Here is a 16,112-nt window from a genome sequence, read left to right as displayed (position 1 = left end):
GTGCAGAGTCCCCGTTGCGGGTGTGTTTTCTTTACCTTCATTAAAAGCCATATCACTCACTGTGTGCGTGTGTGTGTGCCTCGTCCCTGCAGAGCACTTAGGCACGTAACACTTGCTGTTATGAAATCCTGTTTTAAGCTGCTTATAAACTTGTCAAACTTCAACTATTCTGGTTAAAATTGTGCATGCTTGATATGTGCCCCTTGCTGAACTGTTCTGTACCTGCCCCTTGCTGAATTGTTCTGGACATTTCCAACAAAAATGGCTCAGCTTACTGAAAAATATAGTTCTGCCTATGTTTTAAAACATCGTACAGCTGTTTCCCTGGGATGCTCTAGAGCAGTGGTCCCCAATGCGGTGCCCGCAGGCGCCATGGTGCCCACCAGGGCATTTATGTGCATCAGCCTAGTGCCCAGAAGGGGAGAGAAGCTGGGGACCCGCGACTGCCCGGGACAGAGAAATCCAGGGCTGCAGGTGCCGGTGTTCTCTGTCCCTGGCAGATGCGGGGCTTCGACTTCTCTCTGGCTTCTCTGGGGCTGAAGGCTGCGGGCAGCAGTGTTCTCGGTCCTCAGCAGATGTGGGGCTTAAGCCAGAGAAAAAACACGGCCCTGTGCCTGCCTGAGACAGAGAACTCTGGGCTGCGGGCGCCAGTGTTCTCTGTCCCCGGCAGGCACAGGGCCCGTCTAGTGCCCAGCATGGGAGAGAAGCTGGGGACCCTCGCCTGCTGGGAACAGAGAACTTCAGGGCTGCAGGCACAGGGCGCTGGCATTCTCTGTCTCTGGCAGGTGCCGGGCTGGCTTCTCTTCAACTTAAGTCGTGGCTTCTCTCCGGCTTAAGCTGCGGCCTTGCACCTGCCAGGGACAGAGAACACCGGCGCCCGCAGCCTGCAGCCCCGGAGTTCTCTGTCAATGGCAGGCTTAGGTCGCGACTTCTCTCCAGGGGTGTAGGCTGCAGGCACCGGTGTTCTCTGTCCCCGGCAGGCACCGGGCTATGGCTTCAAAGCCGGAGAGAAGCCGTGGCCCTGCCCCTGCCGGGGACAGAGAACTCTGGGGCTGCAGGCTTCATTCTATGTTAAAGTAAGAATAATAAACGTTGAACTGCTGGTCCAAATATATGTGACTTTTTAAAAATAAAGAAGATGAAAACTGTTTATGATATTTATTTTGTAAAAACTCCTTAATTTTTCTTACAGGTAGATAAAAAAGAGCAAATTCACATGAAAGAGTAATTGCCGAATAATTTAATTAATACCTTTTACATGTAAAATTACCCTTTTTATCTTATGGATTCATATATTATGTAATATTAAATATGATGTTTTTCGTATTATTTAATGTACAAATACAAAATAAGTCTTGAAAAGTTGTTGATGCCAGCCATACTCTTCTGAAAACATGAATGTGCTACTGGCCACAAAAAGGTTGGGGACCATTGCTCTAGAGCAGTGGTTTTCAACCTTTTCTCATTTGTGGGCCCCTAAAAAATTTTGAATGGAGGTGCGGACCCCTTTGGAAATCTGAGGCATAGTCTGCAGCCTCTGGGAGTCTGCAGACCACGGTTGAAAACTACTGTTCCAGAGACTTCATGCTTTAGAGCACAGAATTGACGTTTGGCAGGGGGATTGCTGTGGTGCATGGACACTGCTGAAGGTCTGAATTCTCACCCCAGACCTGAGTACATTTGTTGCCTTGGTGCCCTGCCTCCGGCTGAATGTTCAGCCGCCAGTATTTTCAAAAAGCAGCTGCAACAGTAGTTGATGGTACCAGCTGCTCTTGTGCCCATAAGCTGCTATATGCCACTAGCCCTCTACTCTTCTGGAAACCAAGCACCAACCAGGAAACTGTCATCTAAGTGGTGACCACTATTCATTGGAAGACCTAAAACAGACCCAAGATACATACAAAAGGCATCAGAAATAGAAAGGATGGGCTGGGCTTTACCTGTCCTTTAAATCAGCTTCTGTACCCAATGACTGGAAGACAGCTAATGTAACACCAATATTTAAAAAAGGCTCTAGAGGTGATCCCGGCAATTGCAGACCGGTAAGTCTAATGTCAGTAGGCTAATTAATTGAAACAATAGTAAAGAATAAAATTGTCAGACACATAGAAGAACATAAATTGTTGGGCAAAAGTCAACATGGTTTCTGTAAAGGGCAATCGTGTCTTCCTAATCTATTGGAGTTCTTTGAAGGGGTCAAGAAACATGTGGACGAGGGGGATCCAGCTGCAATTGCCCTGGAGGAAAATTCCTTCCCGACCGCCAATTATGGCGATCAGCTAAACTCTGAGCATGTGGGCAGGAACTCACCAGCCAGCACCCAGGTAAAGAATTTTCTCTGCAGTAACTCAGATCCATCCCATCCAACATTCCCCTCACAAACCATTGAGCAGACTTATCTGCTAATTATCCAAGATCAATTGCCCAAATTAAACTATCCCATCTATCTCCCCTTCCATATTATTGATCAAGCTTTAGTTAAAGCCAGATAAGTCTTTTCCCCCACTACTTCCCTCGGAAGGCTGTTCCAGACTTCACTCCCCTAATGGTCAGAAACCTTCGTCTTAATTTCAAGTTCTAAAACTTCCTAATATCCAGTTTGTACCCATTTGTCTTGTGCCATACATTAGTTACTAAGCTTAATATAATTCCTTCTCCCCTCCCTCTAAGTTATCCCCTGATATATTTATACAGAGCCAAGCATATCCCCCCGCAAGCCTTCTTTTGCCAGGCTAAACAAAAGCCAATCTCTCTTGACGTCTCTTCATAAGGCAGGTTTCCATTCCTCGGATCATCTAGTGAGCCCGGTCTCTGACCTGTCCCAGTTTGATCCCCATCCGTGGCCCCACAAAGTCGTGGGACCTCCTTGTCAACTCCTCCTAGCTTGGCCCAAAATGGCCACTACAAAACTGAGAGAGAGGAGGTTGGCGACGGGATTCCTGTGACTGTGGGGCCTATTTCCGCATCCTCCGTCCATTCACGCATCGTAGCAGAGTTCCTCTGGGCTAGGTTGGCCCAGGCACAGCACCCAAGACATCGCACAACCTGGGGCAGAAGCCACTGGGGTGGGCGCTCTGCAGGTCGCTACAAGGGCAGCAGGCAGGTTGCCTTCGGCGCATACCTGCAGGGGTCCGCTGGTCCCGCAGCTTCGGCGGACTTCCCGCAGGCCTTGCCGCTGAATCTAGGAGGAGTTGACAAGGAGGTCCACGACTTTGTGGGGCCACGGAATGGGGAATTCAAACTGGAACAGGTTTCAGAGACGGGCTACTAGGATGATCCGAGGAATTGGAAACCTGCCTTATGAATGAGGAGACGTCAAGAGAGATTGGCTTGTTTTAGCACTGGAAACAAAAGAAAAGGCTGCGGGGGGATATGCTTGGCTCTGTATAAATATATCAGGGGGATAACGTAGAGGGAGGGGAGTAGGATTATATTAAGCTTAGTACTAATGTAGGCACAAGGACAAATGGGTACAAACTGGATATTAGGAAGTTTAGACTTGAAATTAGACGAAGGTTTCTAACCATTAGGGGAGTGAAGTTCTGGAACAGCCTTCCGAGGGAAGTAGTGGGGCAAAAGACTTATCTGGCTTTAAGACTAAGCTTGATAAGTATATATGGAGGGGATGATGATGGGATAGTTTTAATTTGGGGCAATTGATCTTGGATTATCAGCAGATAAGTCTGCTCAATGGTTTGTGAGGGGATGTTGGATGGGATGGATCTGAGTTACTGCAGAGAATTCTTTCCTGGGTGCTGGCTGGTGAGTCTTGCCCACATGCTCAGAGTTTAGCTGATCGCCATATTTGTAGCGGTCGGGAGGAATTTTCCTCCAGGCGGCAGATTGGGGGCCCTGGAGGTTTTTCGCCTTCCTCTGCAGCGTGGGGCATGGGTCACTTGCTGGTGGATTCTCTGCAGCTTGAGGTCTTCAAACCACAATTTTGAGGACTTCAATAACTCAGTCATGGGTTAGGGGTTGTTATAAAAGTGTATGGGTAGGGTTCTGTGGCCTGCTTTGTGCAGGAGGTCAGACTAGATGATCATATTGGTCCCTTCTGACCTACGAGTCTATGAATCTATGAGTCTATGAGAGCATAGATGAACAGGTGAGGGGAAAAGTGCAACCAAAAACATAATAATATATCCAAGAGGAGCCGGAATAGGGGCTGCAGCCTGGCACACTCTAGATAAATGTGTGCCATGGTCTCCCTCACGCCGCAGAAGGGGCAGGTGTCCAGGACAGGTGTAAACTGAGCCAATTACATGCCCATGCTCACGGCCCTGTGAAGGAGCTGCCAGCTGATATCCCCAGCGGGCCTTGGAACCAGGGTGGAGTATAGGCTGGCCCACCAGGGCTACTCACCCTCGAGAGGTGGCAGAAGGTCTCGCCACTTTGTGTCGGGGCGGGACACGAGGGTGAGGAAGTGAAGGGTGTGCAGCATGAGCATGTACAGATGTTTCCTTGGCGCAGCCTGGAACTAAACTGACTGCAAATCATGCAGCTGGCTCACAGTGAAAGGGCTGGGGGGGACCGGTTGGGTCCACAGGGCAGGGGTTCAATGAAAATGTCCGGAGGGCCAGGGGTGGCGGGTGGGCAGGGTGTGCCCTCTCACAGGACTCGGTCAAGGTAGTCCCAAGCAGCGGGCAGCAAAGCGGCCTTCACCTCCTGAAGTACATGCTGGGGAGTATGAGGTCAGGGATTCCAGCCAATCTCCCTGGTTGTAGTCTGGGAGGTCTCTGACTCTGGTGACTTCTGCCAGGACCAACCTCTGGCAACACCACAGGGGTCTCCGCCACCTGCACACAGAGCTGGGAGTTGTGTAGCAGGGGCTCCGAGAGGAGATCAGCCCCCACGGCAGCTGCCATGGACCTGGTTGTTGAAAACAGCTTCCAGGTCCGGAGGAGGTCTTGGTAGAAGATCAGCAGCCCAGAGAGGTCTTGTGGAAGACCTCTTGGATGGAGATAAAGGAGCTGTTGGTTGTATTGGAGCCCTCGGAAGCGGCGCAGGAAGGTGTGCACCAGTACGCTCCACCTCGGACTACCTGCACCATACAGGAGGCTCTGCAGGACCTGGAGGCAGAAGACATGGACGTGAAAGTCCTGCCGTCCTTCTTCCAGGGGCATGTGGAGGACCCTGCAGAGACCCAGTGCACTCCTGGCCAAAAGAACTCCAGAACCCACTTCCGGAGGTTGGCCAGGAAATCTGGGGCCGGGACCAGGGTGTTGAGCCAGTACCAGAGCGTGGACAGGACTAGTTGATTGAGCACTAGTGCCCTTCCCTGCACAAGCTTGGCTCGATCCTCATACGGTCCTGCTCCTCGAGGGTGCAGTTGAAGTCTCCACCCAGGACCAGGCACTCACAAGGATCCAAAGTAACAAGGAAGGCGGATGCCTGCCGAAAAAAGCATGCTCTCACCAGGCCGGATGCTGGGGCATAGACATTGACAAGATTCAATGTTAGCCCCTCTATCCAAACCCGGAGGTACAGCAGGCAACCTGGCACGACCTCAGTAAACTGCAGCACATCGGGCTGTAGGTGCGGGGAGAACAGGGTCACCATCCAGCCCTGACAGGCTGAAAGATGGCTAAAGTAGACCTTGTCCCCTCACTCCAGCCGCCAGCTCGCTTCGGCGGCTAGGTCCATGTGAGTCTCCTGCAGGAAAATAACCGAGTAACCCCCCTCCCGAAGGAAGGAGAGCACCTGGCACCTGCGGAGACCCGACCTACAGCGGTGGGTTGTTCAAAATGAGCAAAGATTGGACGGCCAGCATTAAAGAGGGCTGGGGATGTATCCTCGCCGTCTGGGGCGCTCGCGGCGCCATTGGACCTGCCAAGAAACCATGACGCAAACCCGAAAGCCAGCAGGGCGTCATGGGAAGCCGAGGGTCTGCTGGTAAAGCCACAGCATCCCGCTTCCCAGTCCCTTTGCCCTCCATATGGCCCTCACGGTCTGGAGAACAAAGATGGGAAATCGCCCCAGCACTGAAAGGCGAGATAGCACTCTGTTCCGTGGAGCCACGAGTGTCCTCCAAGAAGAGCGCATCTCACTCCTCTGCGTGACGGGAACCGGGGACCCCCCCCCCCCCCCTCCCCCCTCCCCCCCCCCCCCCCCCCCCTCAGTGGACTCCGGGGTGTCTCCCCAATTGACTCCCCTGCCAGTCTGTGGCCTATAGAGACGGGCATGCAGGGATCTAAAGCCGCTGCCGTGCGCCCGTCCGTCCGGCACCGCACCACTTGATGCAACACTCCCCCGGCCCTAAGGACAATGGCGGAGGAGAACTGCAACCCAGATGGTCCGGAAGAGGAAAACAAAAACTGCCTCCCGGGTGCCTGTATAAAAGGAAAGGAGGCACCTTAAGGGGTGTCATAAACAGATAGCAAGGGTTAATGTCTTTCACCTGGAAGGTTAACAAACAACACCTGACCGCAGAGGACCAATCAGGAAACAATATACATTCATCTCCAAGGGAGGGAAGTTTTTGTTTGTGTTTTAGATGTTGCCTTGTTCTCTCTAGGCTCCTGAGAGTGACCCAACACATACCTACAAGCTCTCTAATCTTCTGTCCAATTTTGTAAAGTAACAAAGGTAGAAAGACAGTTTAACGTCTTTTAATTGTTTTTCTGTATTTGCAACTGTGTATCTGGCTGACAGAGTTTTATGTGTATTTGCTGAAAGTATCTTAAATGTATTTCTGCTTGGAGAAAGCTTTTTTCTATTGTCTATAAGCTAAAAGAACCCGTAATATTTATCAATCTAGATTACAGAGATAACTTGTACTTTTTTTTCTTTCTTTTTATTAAAAGTTTGATTGTTAAGACCTGTTTATTTTTTTCCTTAGTTGAGGCTCAAGGGGATTTGAGTCTGTACTAACAGGGAATTTGTGGGAGGAAGGAGAAAGGGGAGAGGGAAACTTTGTCTAGATTCAGGAGCTTGAAACTGTATTGCCTCTGGGTGAGGGTAGAAAAGCACTCTGGTTTGAGAATTCAAGGAGTTTGGATACAGACTTCCAGGGTAACCCGGGGGGAAAGCCTGGAATGGCACTAGTGAGGGAAGAGTTTCTTCCTTGTGTTAAGATCCAGGGGGTCTGGGTCTTGGGGTCCCAGGGAAGATTTTGGGGAGACAGAGTTTACAGGCAACTCAGAGTCCTGAACTGGTGGGCAGCGTAATCAGATCTAAGCTGGTAATTAAGCCTTAGAGGAATTCATGCTTAGTAACTCATTTTCTGGACTCTAAGGTTCAGATTTGGGAAAAGAATACTATGACGGGGTGGCAGCAACAAAAGGCAGGGAGGGAAGAGAGGTTAGGACGGAACAAGGGCTGGAACAAGGGACAGGGAGAGGAACAAAGACATTCTAGGATGGGAGCGGGGTCAGGGCAAGGGAATGGGGCAAAATTAGGGCCCCGAGAGACAGAGACACAAAACACGGTGCCTATTGACCCGAGATGGTAATTAAAGGGATCTGTGCCTTCCTCCGCTGTCTGCGAGGGCTCCGATACGACTGGCAGCTCTTCTTTCTCCATCCAAGAGGTCTTCCGCGAGACCTCTCTGAGCTGCCGGTCTTCTACCAGGATCTCCTCCGGACCTGGAGGCTGGTTTCAGCAACCAGGTCCTTTGTGGCCACCGGGGGAGTAGATCTCCTCTTGGAGCCCCTGTTACACAATCTCCATCTTCGTGTCCAGGTGGCGGAGTTCTCCTCGGTGTGCCGGAGGTTGGTCCTGGCGGAAGTCACCAAGATCGGAGACCTCCTGGATTATGACTTGGGGAGTTGGGTAGATCCCCAGGTGCTCGGTCGGCGCATGGGGCTCTCCACCCTTACGACCCCCCAGCGTGTACTCCAGGAGGTGGAGGCAGCCTTGCCTCACACGGCTTAGTTCTTCATCCATTCATGTGAGCCCTGTCCGCCCCTCACTCCAGGCCCTCCGGACCTTTCCATTGGCCCCCTGCCCTGTGAACCTTCCTGGCCACCCCCCCCCCGCCCCGCATATCTTTAGCCAGCTGCATGTCATGCAGCGAGTTTGTTTCCAAATTGTGCCAAGGGACCATCTACACGCGCTTGTGCTGCACAAGCTTAATTATCCCACTCTCATGTCCCGCCCAGGCACCAAGTGGTGGGACCTTCTACCAGCAGCGGTGGGTGGGGAACCCCGGTGGGCCAGTTTCTATTCCACCTTATTCCGCAGCCTGCTGGGGATATCAGCTGGTGGCTCCTGCATGGAGCTGTGAGCACGGGCATGTACTTGGCATGGTTTACCACTGTTCCTGATGCCTGTCCCTTATGTGGCATGAGGGAGACCCTGGGACATACATACCTTCAGTGTGCCAGACTGCAACCCCTTTTCCGGCTCCTCCAGAACCTCTTACTGAGGTTCTGGCTGCACTTTTCCCCACATTTATTTCTTTATGCACACCCAATCCGAGGCCCCACGAAGTTGTGGGACCACCTCGTTAACCTCCTCCTAGCTATGGCCAAGGTGGCCATTCGTAACACCAGGGAGGGGAGGTTGGTGGGGGGGCCTGTGACTGTGGGGCCGTTTTTCTTTCTTTCATCCATTCACGTATCCGGGCAGAGTTTCTCTGGGCAGCATCTGCCATCTCTCTCGATGTCTTCAAGGAGCAGTGGGTGCTGTCCAGGGTTCTCTGCTCGGTGCCCCCTTATGGTTCCTTAATTTTGGCCCTTTGACTCCCATGCCTGTTCTTGTTGTCGCCTTTGTTGTCCCCCGAACTCAGTTGGGTTCCGGGTTTCGTGGCCCCTCCCTAGGCTGGAGGAGGGGCTTTCAGCAGTGGGCTGGCGCTCGCCCACGTCTCAGTACTCAAAAGGACTACCTTCTTATATTCTTCTGGCCTGAGTCTGTCACACTTCATAAATGATTTGGATAATGGTATATAGAGTATCCTTATAACATTTGCAGAGGATACCAAGCTGGGAGGGGTTGCAAGTGCTTTGGAGGCCAGGATTAAATTTCAAAATGAGTTTGACAAACTGGAGAAATGGCCTGAATTAAATAGGATGAAATTCAAAAAGGACAAATGCAAAGTACTCCACTTAGCAGGCATAATCAATTGCACAACTACAAAATGGGAAAGGACTGCCTAGGAAGGAGCACTGCAGAAAAGGGTCTGGGGGTTATAGCTGATCACTAACTAAATTTGGATCAACAATGTAATACTGTTGCAAAAAAAGTGAACATCATTCTGGGATGTATTGGCGAGAGTGTTGTAAGCAAGACATGAGAAGTAATTCTTCCTTTCTACTCAGCACAGAAAAGGCCTCAGCTGGACTACTGCATTCAGTTCTAGGCACCACAAAGTCCAGAGGAGAGCAACAAAAATTATTAAAGGTCTGGAAAACATGACCTACAAGGAAAGATTGAAAAAACTTGGGTTTTTTTAGTCAAAGTACGCAGAGAGGAGGGTAATAAATTGTTCTTCTTAACCACTGAGGACAGGACAAAAAGTAATGAGATTAAATTGCAGCAAAGGAATTTAGATTAGGCATGAGGAAAAACTTCTTCATAACTGCAAGGAAGCACTAGAACAAGTGACCTAGGAAGGTTGTGGAATCTCAGTCATAGAAGGTTTTTAAAAACAGATTAGACAAAAACCTGTTAGGAATGGTATAGGTAGGATTTAGTCCTGCCTCTGTGCAGGGAATTGCACTACCATGACCTTCCAGTCCTACATTTCTATGATTCTTTGATAATGGTTGAGTGTGGGGCAGGATGTGGGTGATGGATGTGAGAGAACATGGTGGAAACAGGTGGAACATAGGACTAGGTGCAGGCAGTGGATGGGAGGGAACACGATGATGATGGGCTAAGTGTGGGGCATGGATGATGGATGGTCCTGGGGCTGGTTTTATTCAATATCTTCATGAATGATCTGTAGGATGGCACAGACTGCACTCTCAGCAAATTTGCAGATGACACTAAACTAAGAGAAGTGTTAACTACGCTGGAGGGTAGGGATAGGATACAGAGGGACCTAGACAAATTAGAGGGCTGGGCCAAAAGAAACCTGATGAGATTCAACAAGGACAAGTGCAGAGTCCTGCACTCAGGATGGAAGAATCCCATGCACTGCTACAGACTAAGGACAGAGTGGCTAGGCAGCAGTTCTACAGAAAAGGACCTGGGGTTACAGGGGATGAGAAGCTGGATATGAGTCGACAGTGTGCCCTTGTTGCCAAGAAAGCTAACGGCATTTTGGGCTGTATAAGTAGGGGCAGTGCCAGCAGATTGAGGGATGTGATCATTCTCCTCTATTCGACATTGGTGAGGCCTCATCTGGAGTACTGTGTCCACACTACAAGAAGGATGTGGAAAAATTGGAAAGAGTCCAGCAGAGGGCAACAAAAATGATTAGGGGTCTGGAGCACATGGCTTCTGAGGAGAGGCTGAGGGAACTGGGATTGTTTAGTCTGCAGAAGAGAAGAATGAGGGGGGGGTTGATAGCTGCTTTCAACCAGGGGCGGCTCCAGGTACCAGCACGCCAAGCACGTGCCTGGGGCAGCAAGCCACGGGAGCGCTCTGCTGGTTGCCAAGAGGGCAGCAGGCAGGTTGCCTTCGGTGGCATGCCTGCGGAGGGTCCGCTGGTCCCGTGGTTTCGGTGGACCTCCCACAGGCGAGCCGCTGAATCCGCAGGATAGGGGACCTCCTGCAGGCAAGCCGCCAAAGGCAGCCTGCCTGTTGTGCTTGGGGCAGTAAAATACCTAGAGCCGTCCCTGCTTTCAACTATCTGAAAGGGGGTTCCAAATGGATGGATGGATCTAGGCTGTTCTCAGTGGTACCAGATGACAGAACAAGAAGTAATGTGGAGCATGCGGCTGCAGGGAGATGAGGGGGACGGGGCAGTGGCTGTGGAAGAACATGTCAGGGAGGGAGCAAAAGGGGACAGGGGTAGTAGATGTGGGCCATGTGGCTGTGGAGGAAGGTGGCAGTGGGGAGCTGAGGGAGGTAGGGAGGTGGATGTGGGGCATGTAGCTCTGGAGGAAAGTGGTGGTGGGCAATGGGGGCTGAGGAGGGTGGGGCAGTGGATGTGGGGAACATAGCGGTGAGGGACTGAGGTGGGTGGGGAGGTGGCTGTGGGGTACGTGGTGGCAGGGAGCTGAGGGAGGCTGTAGAGGAAGATGGTGGTGAGGAGTTGATGGAGGTGAGGAGGTGGATTTAGGGGTGAGGGACCGAGGCGGGCAGGGAGTTGGCTGTGAGGCTCATGGCTGTGGAGGAAGGTGGTGGTGGGGAGCTGAGGGAGGCGAGCTGTTGGACGTGGTGGTGAGGGACTGAGGCAGGCAGCGAGGTGGCTGTGGGACATGTGCAGGGGCGGCTCTAGCTTTTTTGCCGCCCCAAGCACGGCCGGCAGGCTGCCTTTGGCAGCACACCTGCGGGAGGTCTGCCAGTCTCGCGGATTTGGTGGCATGTCTGTGGGAGGTCTGCCGCTCTCACAGCTTCAGCGTACCCACTGCCGAACTGCTGACGAATCCACGGGGCTGGGGGACCTCGCACACGCACGCTGTCGAAGGCTGCCTGACTGCCGCCCTCGCAGGGACCAGCAGGATGCCCCCCCGCAGCTTGCTGCCCCAGGCATGCGCTTGGAGCACCTCAGTCCCTCAGCCTGGGCACACGGCTGCGGTGGAAGGTGGCAGCGAGGAGCTGAGGGAGGTGAGGTGGTGGACGTGGCGGTGAGGGACTGAGACAGGCGGGGAGGTGGCTGAGGGGAAGGTGGCGGTGAGGACTGAGAGGATCAGGGGCTTTAGGGCCTTGCCTGCACCGTGGTACTGGTGTGGCTGGGTGTTACCATGGCTAGAGCGGAGCAGCCACATGCCTGAGCCTCTGCGCCCAGCCCCAGCCCCAGCCCCCACGAGGTGGGCAGGGATAGTATGTAGTCTGGGTTTATGAAATGTGGAGCGTATATTCGTGGCCATGCTCCACGTTAGCCTGGACCCCGCACCTCCCTCAGCGTCGCTGATACACCTATAGCTGGGCGCACGCGCACTACTTTTCTAACCGCGCGCGGAGGAGTGAAGAGAACCGTTGTTTCAAGTGCATGCGCACTACGACTGTGAAGCGCCATATCCACCGGAGCATGCGCAGCGTCTCCTGCCTTGACTGGGGCGCGGGACAGGCCGCGCATGCGCTCCACCGGTGTGTCTGTTGTAAGTCGGAGTCCGGGCAGCCGCGCGCTGCATTCTGGGAGTGATTGAGGAAGCAAAATGGCGGATTTAGCGAACGAAGGTAGGGGGGATGTGGTTGGGGTGGCAGTTGTGCGGGGGGAGGGTGTGGGCCGGGTGGGTCGTGGGCTGCAGCCGGCGTGGCATAGTCTTGAGGGGAGCTTTATGGGTCCTGTCGAACAGTTTCTCCTCCCTGCTGCCTCCCCGAGTCCCGGCTACCTGGGACGGAGCCTCTGGACAAAGGGAGCGTCTGGGCCTAAGTGGGGCCGGCTATTTCCCTGCTCTCCCGTTCACGGGGGAGCCAGCCGACACCCGCCCAGGCGCGGGCACCTGGACCCGGGCATGTCGGGGATCGGCTCTTGAGGAGTCGAGAGCATGGGAGTTACGGAGCTCGGGGGTTGGGAGTCGGCGTGGGCACAGACCTATTGATGGAGGGTAGCGGTTCTCAAACTTTTGTGCTGGTGACGCCTTTCACATGTCAAGCGTCTGATTGTGACTGCCTTTAAATATATTAAAAAGTGTTTTGATTTGTGATGCCATTATAAATGATGGAGCTGACAGCTTGTGACCCCCCCATGTAATAACCTTGTGACCCTCCCAAGGGATTTCCAACCCCCAGTTTGAGAACCCCTGGTGTAGGGTGTGTGGGCCAGGTGCTGTCTCCTGAGTCCTTGTCTGCCAGCCTACTATTATGGAAGTCTCCATGAGGCGAGTGTTATTTATTACTGCCCCAGGAGCAAAGCTAGTCTTGTTTTAATTTAATTAATTTAATTTGCTGCTACACCCCCCCCCCCCCCAATGTGGAATGATTAAAAATAACATTGGCAATAATTTTGCATGGTTGTTTTCATAGTAAGAAGTAGAAAACTTCTTTATGCTCCCCCCCAATGTGGAATGATAACTACATCCCTTTATAAAAGAGTTTAGCTTGCTTGGTAGGTATACACCATGTGTACATTCAGAAAGCGAACAAAACATACATGTATGTTTCCATTAGCCACCTGGTTTAGTTCATGGTGAAAAATTACATAGCAATGTAAAAGAGACCTGTGAGAGCTGGCACTTGTTAATTATCAGTTGAACCCAAAAATGTGAAAAGAAGGAAGCTCAGTCCTCTTCTCATCTATTTGGAGTTAGGTGCCTCCTAATATTTCACCCCTTTCTAGGCAATGTTCAGGTACCATGTTCCTATGGCCCTTACGTGGCCTGTCTATATAGTAAGGCTGTAAAATCCCCATTTCAGCTGTTGTTTTCAGTGCTGTGTCCACAGTTAGTGTAGCACTTAAGAAATACGTTTTGTAGGGTCAGGGGAAACTTAGGCATCTTTTGAATAGCCATAAATTTGTGAGGGCAAGGGAATTGGTTTTATCCCTTCCTCCTAAAGGAGTTTTAGGGAAGGATGGGGGCATGCCATCTATAGGTCTTAGGCTTTGTTTACACTGGTACTTTTCTTGCTAAAACTTTTGTCGCTCGGGGTGTGAAAAAACATCCACCTGAACGAGAGACGTTTTAGCAGTGAAAAGTGCTGGTGTGGACAGTGTTTCATCTGTGGAAGCATGCTCCTAGTGACAAAGATACTACTCCTTGTTGGAGGTGGTTTTACTTTGACAAAGAGCAGCCACACGGCACACGTTACAGTGACATGGCTGCAGTGGCAGAGCCACGCCGTTGTAACGTGCGCAGTGTGGACGTAGCCTTAATGTATATCTCCAAAATGGAAGATATATAGAAAACTTTAACATAACACAAACTGTGAAGCATTGTGTCAGTGTGCCCTAGGATAAGCACTAAAATCAAAGTTGGAAACCAAGCAAAAACATACAGATAATAGAGAAATTTGTGCTAATGTCTTGCAATGTGCCCTTCAGAGTAATGTAAAAAAAGTCCAGGCTTCTAGGGATAGGGGTTAACTGTGTGTGTGTGTGTGTGTGTGTTGAAGTCACTACTTTTTTGAGCATTTTAGGTAACTGAATACTATACAAATTAAAAATATAGGTTTCAATGGGTTTGATGTTAGTGTTAGTAAAATGAGAGACCAATATAATTAGCTATCTTCAAGGTAACATTACTGTAAATAAATAGTGTAAGATACTTAATGTGGTTTGTTAAATAACCTTGATATGTGACATATCCTGCGCCATATAGGACCCTCATCTAAATCTTTTCCATTTAGGATTATGATTTACATTTGAACCCAATTTCTATGTCCTCATTCCAAGTTGCCTTTTTGTAGCCTTGACTCACTCCTCAAATCCTTCCTTGCTTTTACCTCTGCTTCTATCTGTACACAGGATTTTGCTGATGTCTTCTGAGAGAAAACTGACAAAATGTGATGTGACTTGCCCCTGTTCTGCTGTCACAGACAGAGAAGTTTCTTGTCCTTTTCTAACCCCTCCAGTTGCCCCAGTGACCATGCCCCATCCCAGCTCACTCATGCCCACTTTGTTTCCTCCCATACTCTTCTCCTTCAGCTTTTACTCTGTTTTCTTTCCCTCACAATACAAGCATGTTCTAGGCTGTTTTTTAAACATCTATTTGTCTCCAACCCCCACCCCCAAAATCCATTTGCTTCTCCAACTACTATACCTCCTTCTTCGAAGATCATTGAGAACTGTTTGGAGTTCCTGACCTCTAGATCCATCCAGTGCAGAGGTCAAACCAGATGATCATAGTGTCAGTTCTGGCCTTAGACTCTGTGAATCCTAGGTCCTCCCCAATCTGGCTTCTGCACTGCATTGGAACCAGTCTCGCCAAAGTCTTTCACCTCTTCCTAGTCGAAGCTCAAAATCCTCTTTCTCAGTCTGTTGGCTGCTTTCAATACAGACCATGTTCTTCCTGAAATCTTGACATCCTTTAACTTTTATAATCTTGGGCCTCTCGTGTTTCTTCTCCTACTTCTCTAAAAGCTTCTTCAGCATGAACTTTGGAGAATCCTCATCTGCCCACTGTCTTTCAGTGGGCAGTTTATAGGGCTCTGTCCTTGGTCCCTTCTCTTCTACCTCTACACTTATCTCTGAGTCATCTCATCCTCAAACACAACTTCAACTGCTGTCTCTTTGATGATGACTTGCAGATCTACCTCTCTACTCCAGATCTCTCTCTGTTCCAAGATCTGTCTCTCTAACATCTTTTTGTGGATGTCTAGCTATCAACTCAAGCTTAACCTGACTTTAACAGAGCTCTTAGTCTCCTCCCCCGCTACTTTTCTTGATCATTGGACAACACCACCGCCATCCTACTGTCACTCAGGCCCATGAGCTTGGTGTCCTCTTTAACTTGGACGTCTGTCTAGGTCCTCACATCCAGGCTATATCTACATTTTGTAGGTTCTTTCTGCATAATAGCTCTAAGATAAGGCCTTTCTTATCCATCTGCACAGCTACAGGTCTCATCTTGATTACTGTAATGTCCAACCTTGTACTGCTCACATCCATTCAGAATGCTGCTGCAAAAGTCATTTTCTTATCCTTTCGTGCTCTCCTTGTATCCCTCCATTGGCTCTCTTCTCTGTTGCATTGAACAGAACTTACCTTTACTTTAAAGGCCTTTTATGGCCTAGGCATGATTAGGCATTATGCCAGCCTCCATCACCCACTCATTAAATGTTCAAACAAACACCTTTGTGCCACCTTCCATATTTTCTCTCATGCTTGGAGGAACTCCCTGTAAAAATCCTCAAAGCTCTCTCATTAACCTCACTCAAAACTCTCCTTTCAGTTTACAAAAAACTTGACAACTTTTAGGCTGCTAGTAGGCTATGGCAACTGACCAATTTTTCCTTGTGGTTTCTTTGTGCTCCACTGTCTCTGTCCATAGTTTTCTGTTTTATACGTATGTTGTAAGCTCTTTGGTGCAGGGACTTCTTCGTGTTCTGTATTTATACAGTGCCTAGCACAATGGGGTCTTCTTCCACGGCTACTGCTTCTAGGTACTACAGTGTCTCTTTTC

General features: G+C 50.4%; 1 protein-coding gene and 1 long non-coding RNA gene across 10 annotated transcripts in view; one reads left to right on the top strand and one right to left on the bottom strand.

Annotated features, from left to right (window-relative positions):
• Positions 1 to 16,112, bottom strand: part of LOC142047451 (uncharacterized) — a 390,762-nt gene that overhangs the window by 193,080 nt on the left and 181,570 nt on the right. The gene's annotated exons all lie outside the window — the stretch shown is intronic.
• Positions 12,136 to 16,112, top strand: part of RANBP3 (RAN binding protein 3) — a 245,503-nt gene continuing 241,526 nt past the window's right edge. For 7 of the 9 annotated variants that reach the window (XM_032773846.2, XM_032773837.2, XM_075070375.1 and 4 more), the window contains exon 1: positions 12,137 to 12,228. In XM_032773846.2, the coding sequence (XP_032629737.1) occupies positions 12,207 to 12,228 (22 nt within the window). In that variant the 5' untranslated portion in view covers positions 12,137 to 12,206. Of the gene's footprint in view, positions 12,229 to 16,112 lie in introns of all 9 variants that reach the window. The other 2 variants (XM_032773816.2, XM_075070374.1) reach the window with 2 other exon arrangements.

Source organism: Chelonoidis abingdonii, chromosome 11 (assembly GCF_003597395.2).
Source record: "Chelonoidis abingdonii isolate Lonesome George chromosome 11, CheloAbing_2.0, whole genome shotgun sequence".
Taxonomy (NCBI): domain Eukaryota; kingdom Metazoa; phylum Chordata; order Testudines; family Testudinidae; genus Chelonoidis; species Chelonoidis abingdonii.
This window is presented reverse-complemented; position numbering and strand designations above follow the sequence as displayed.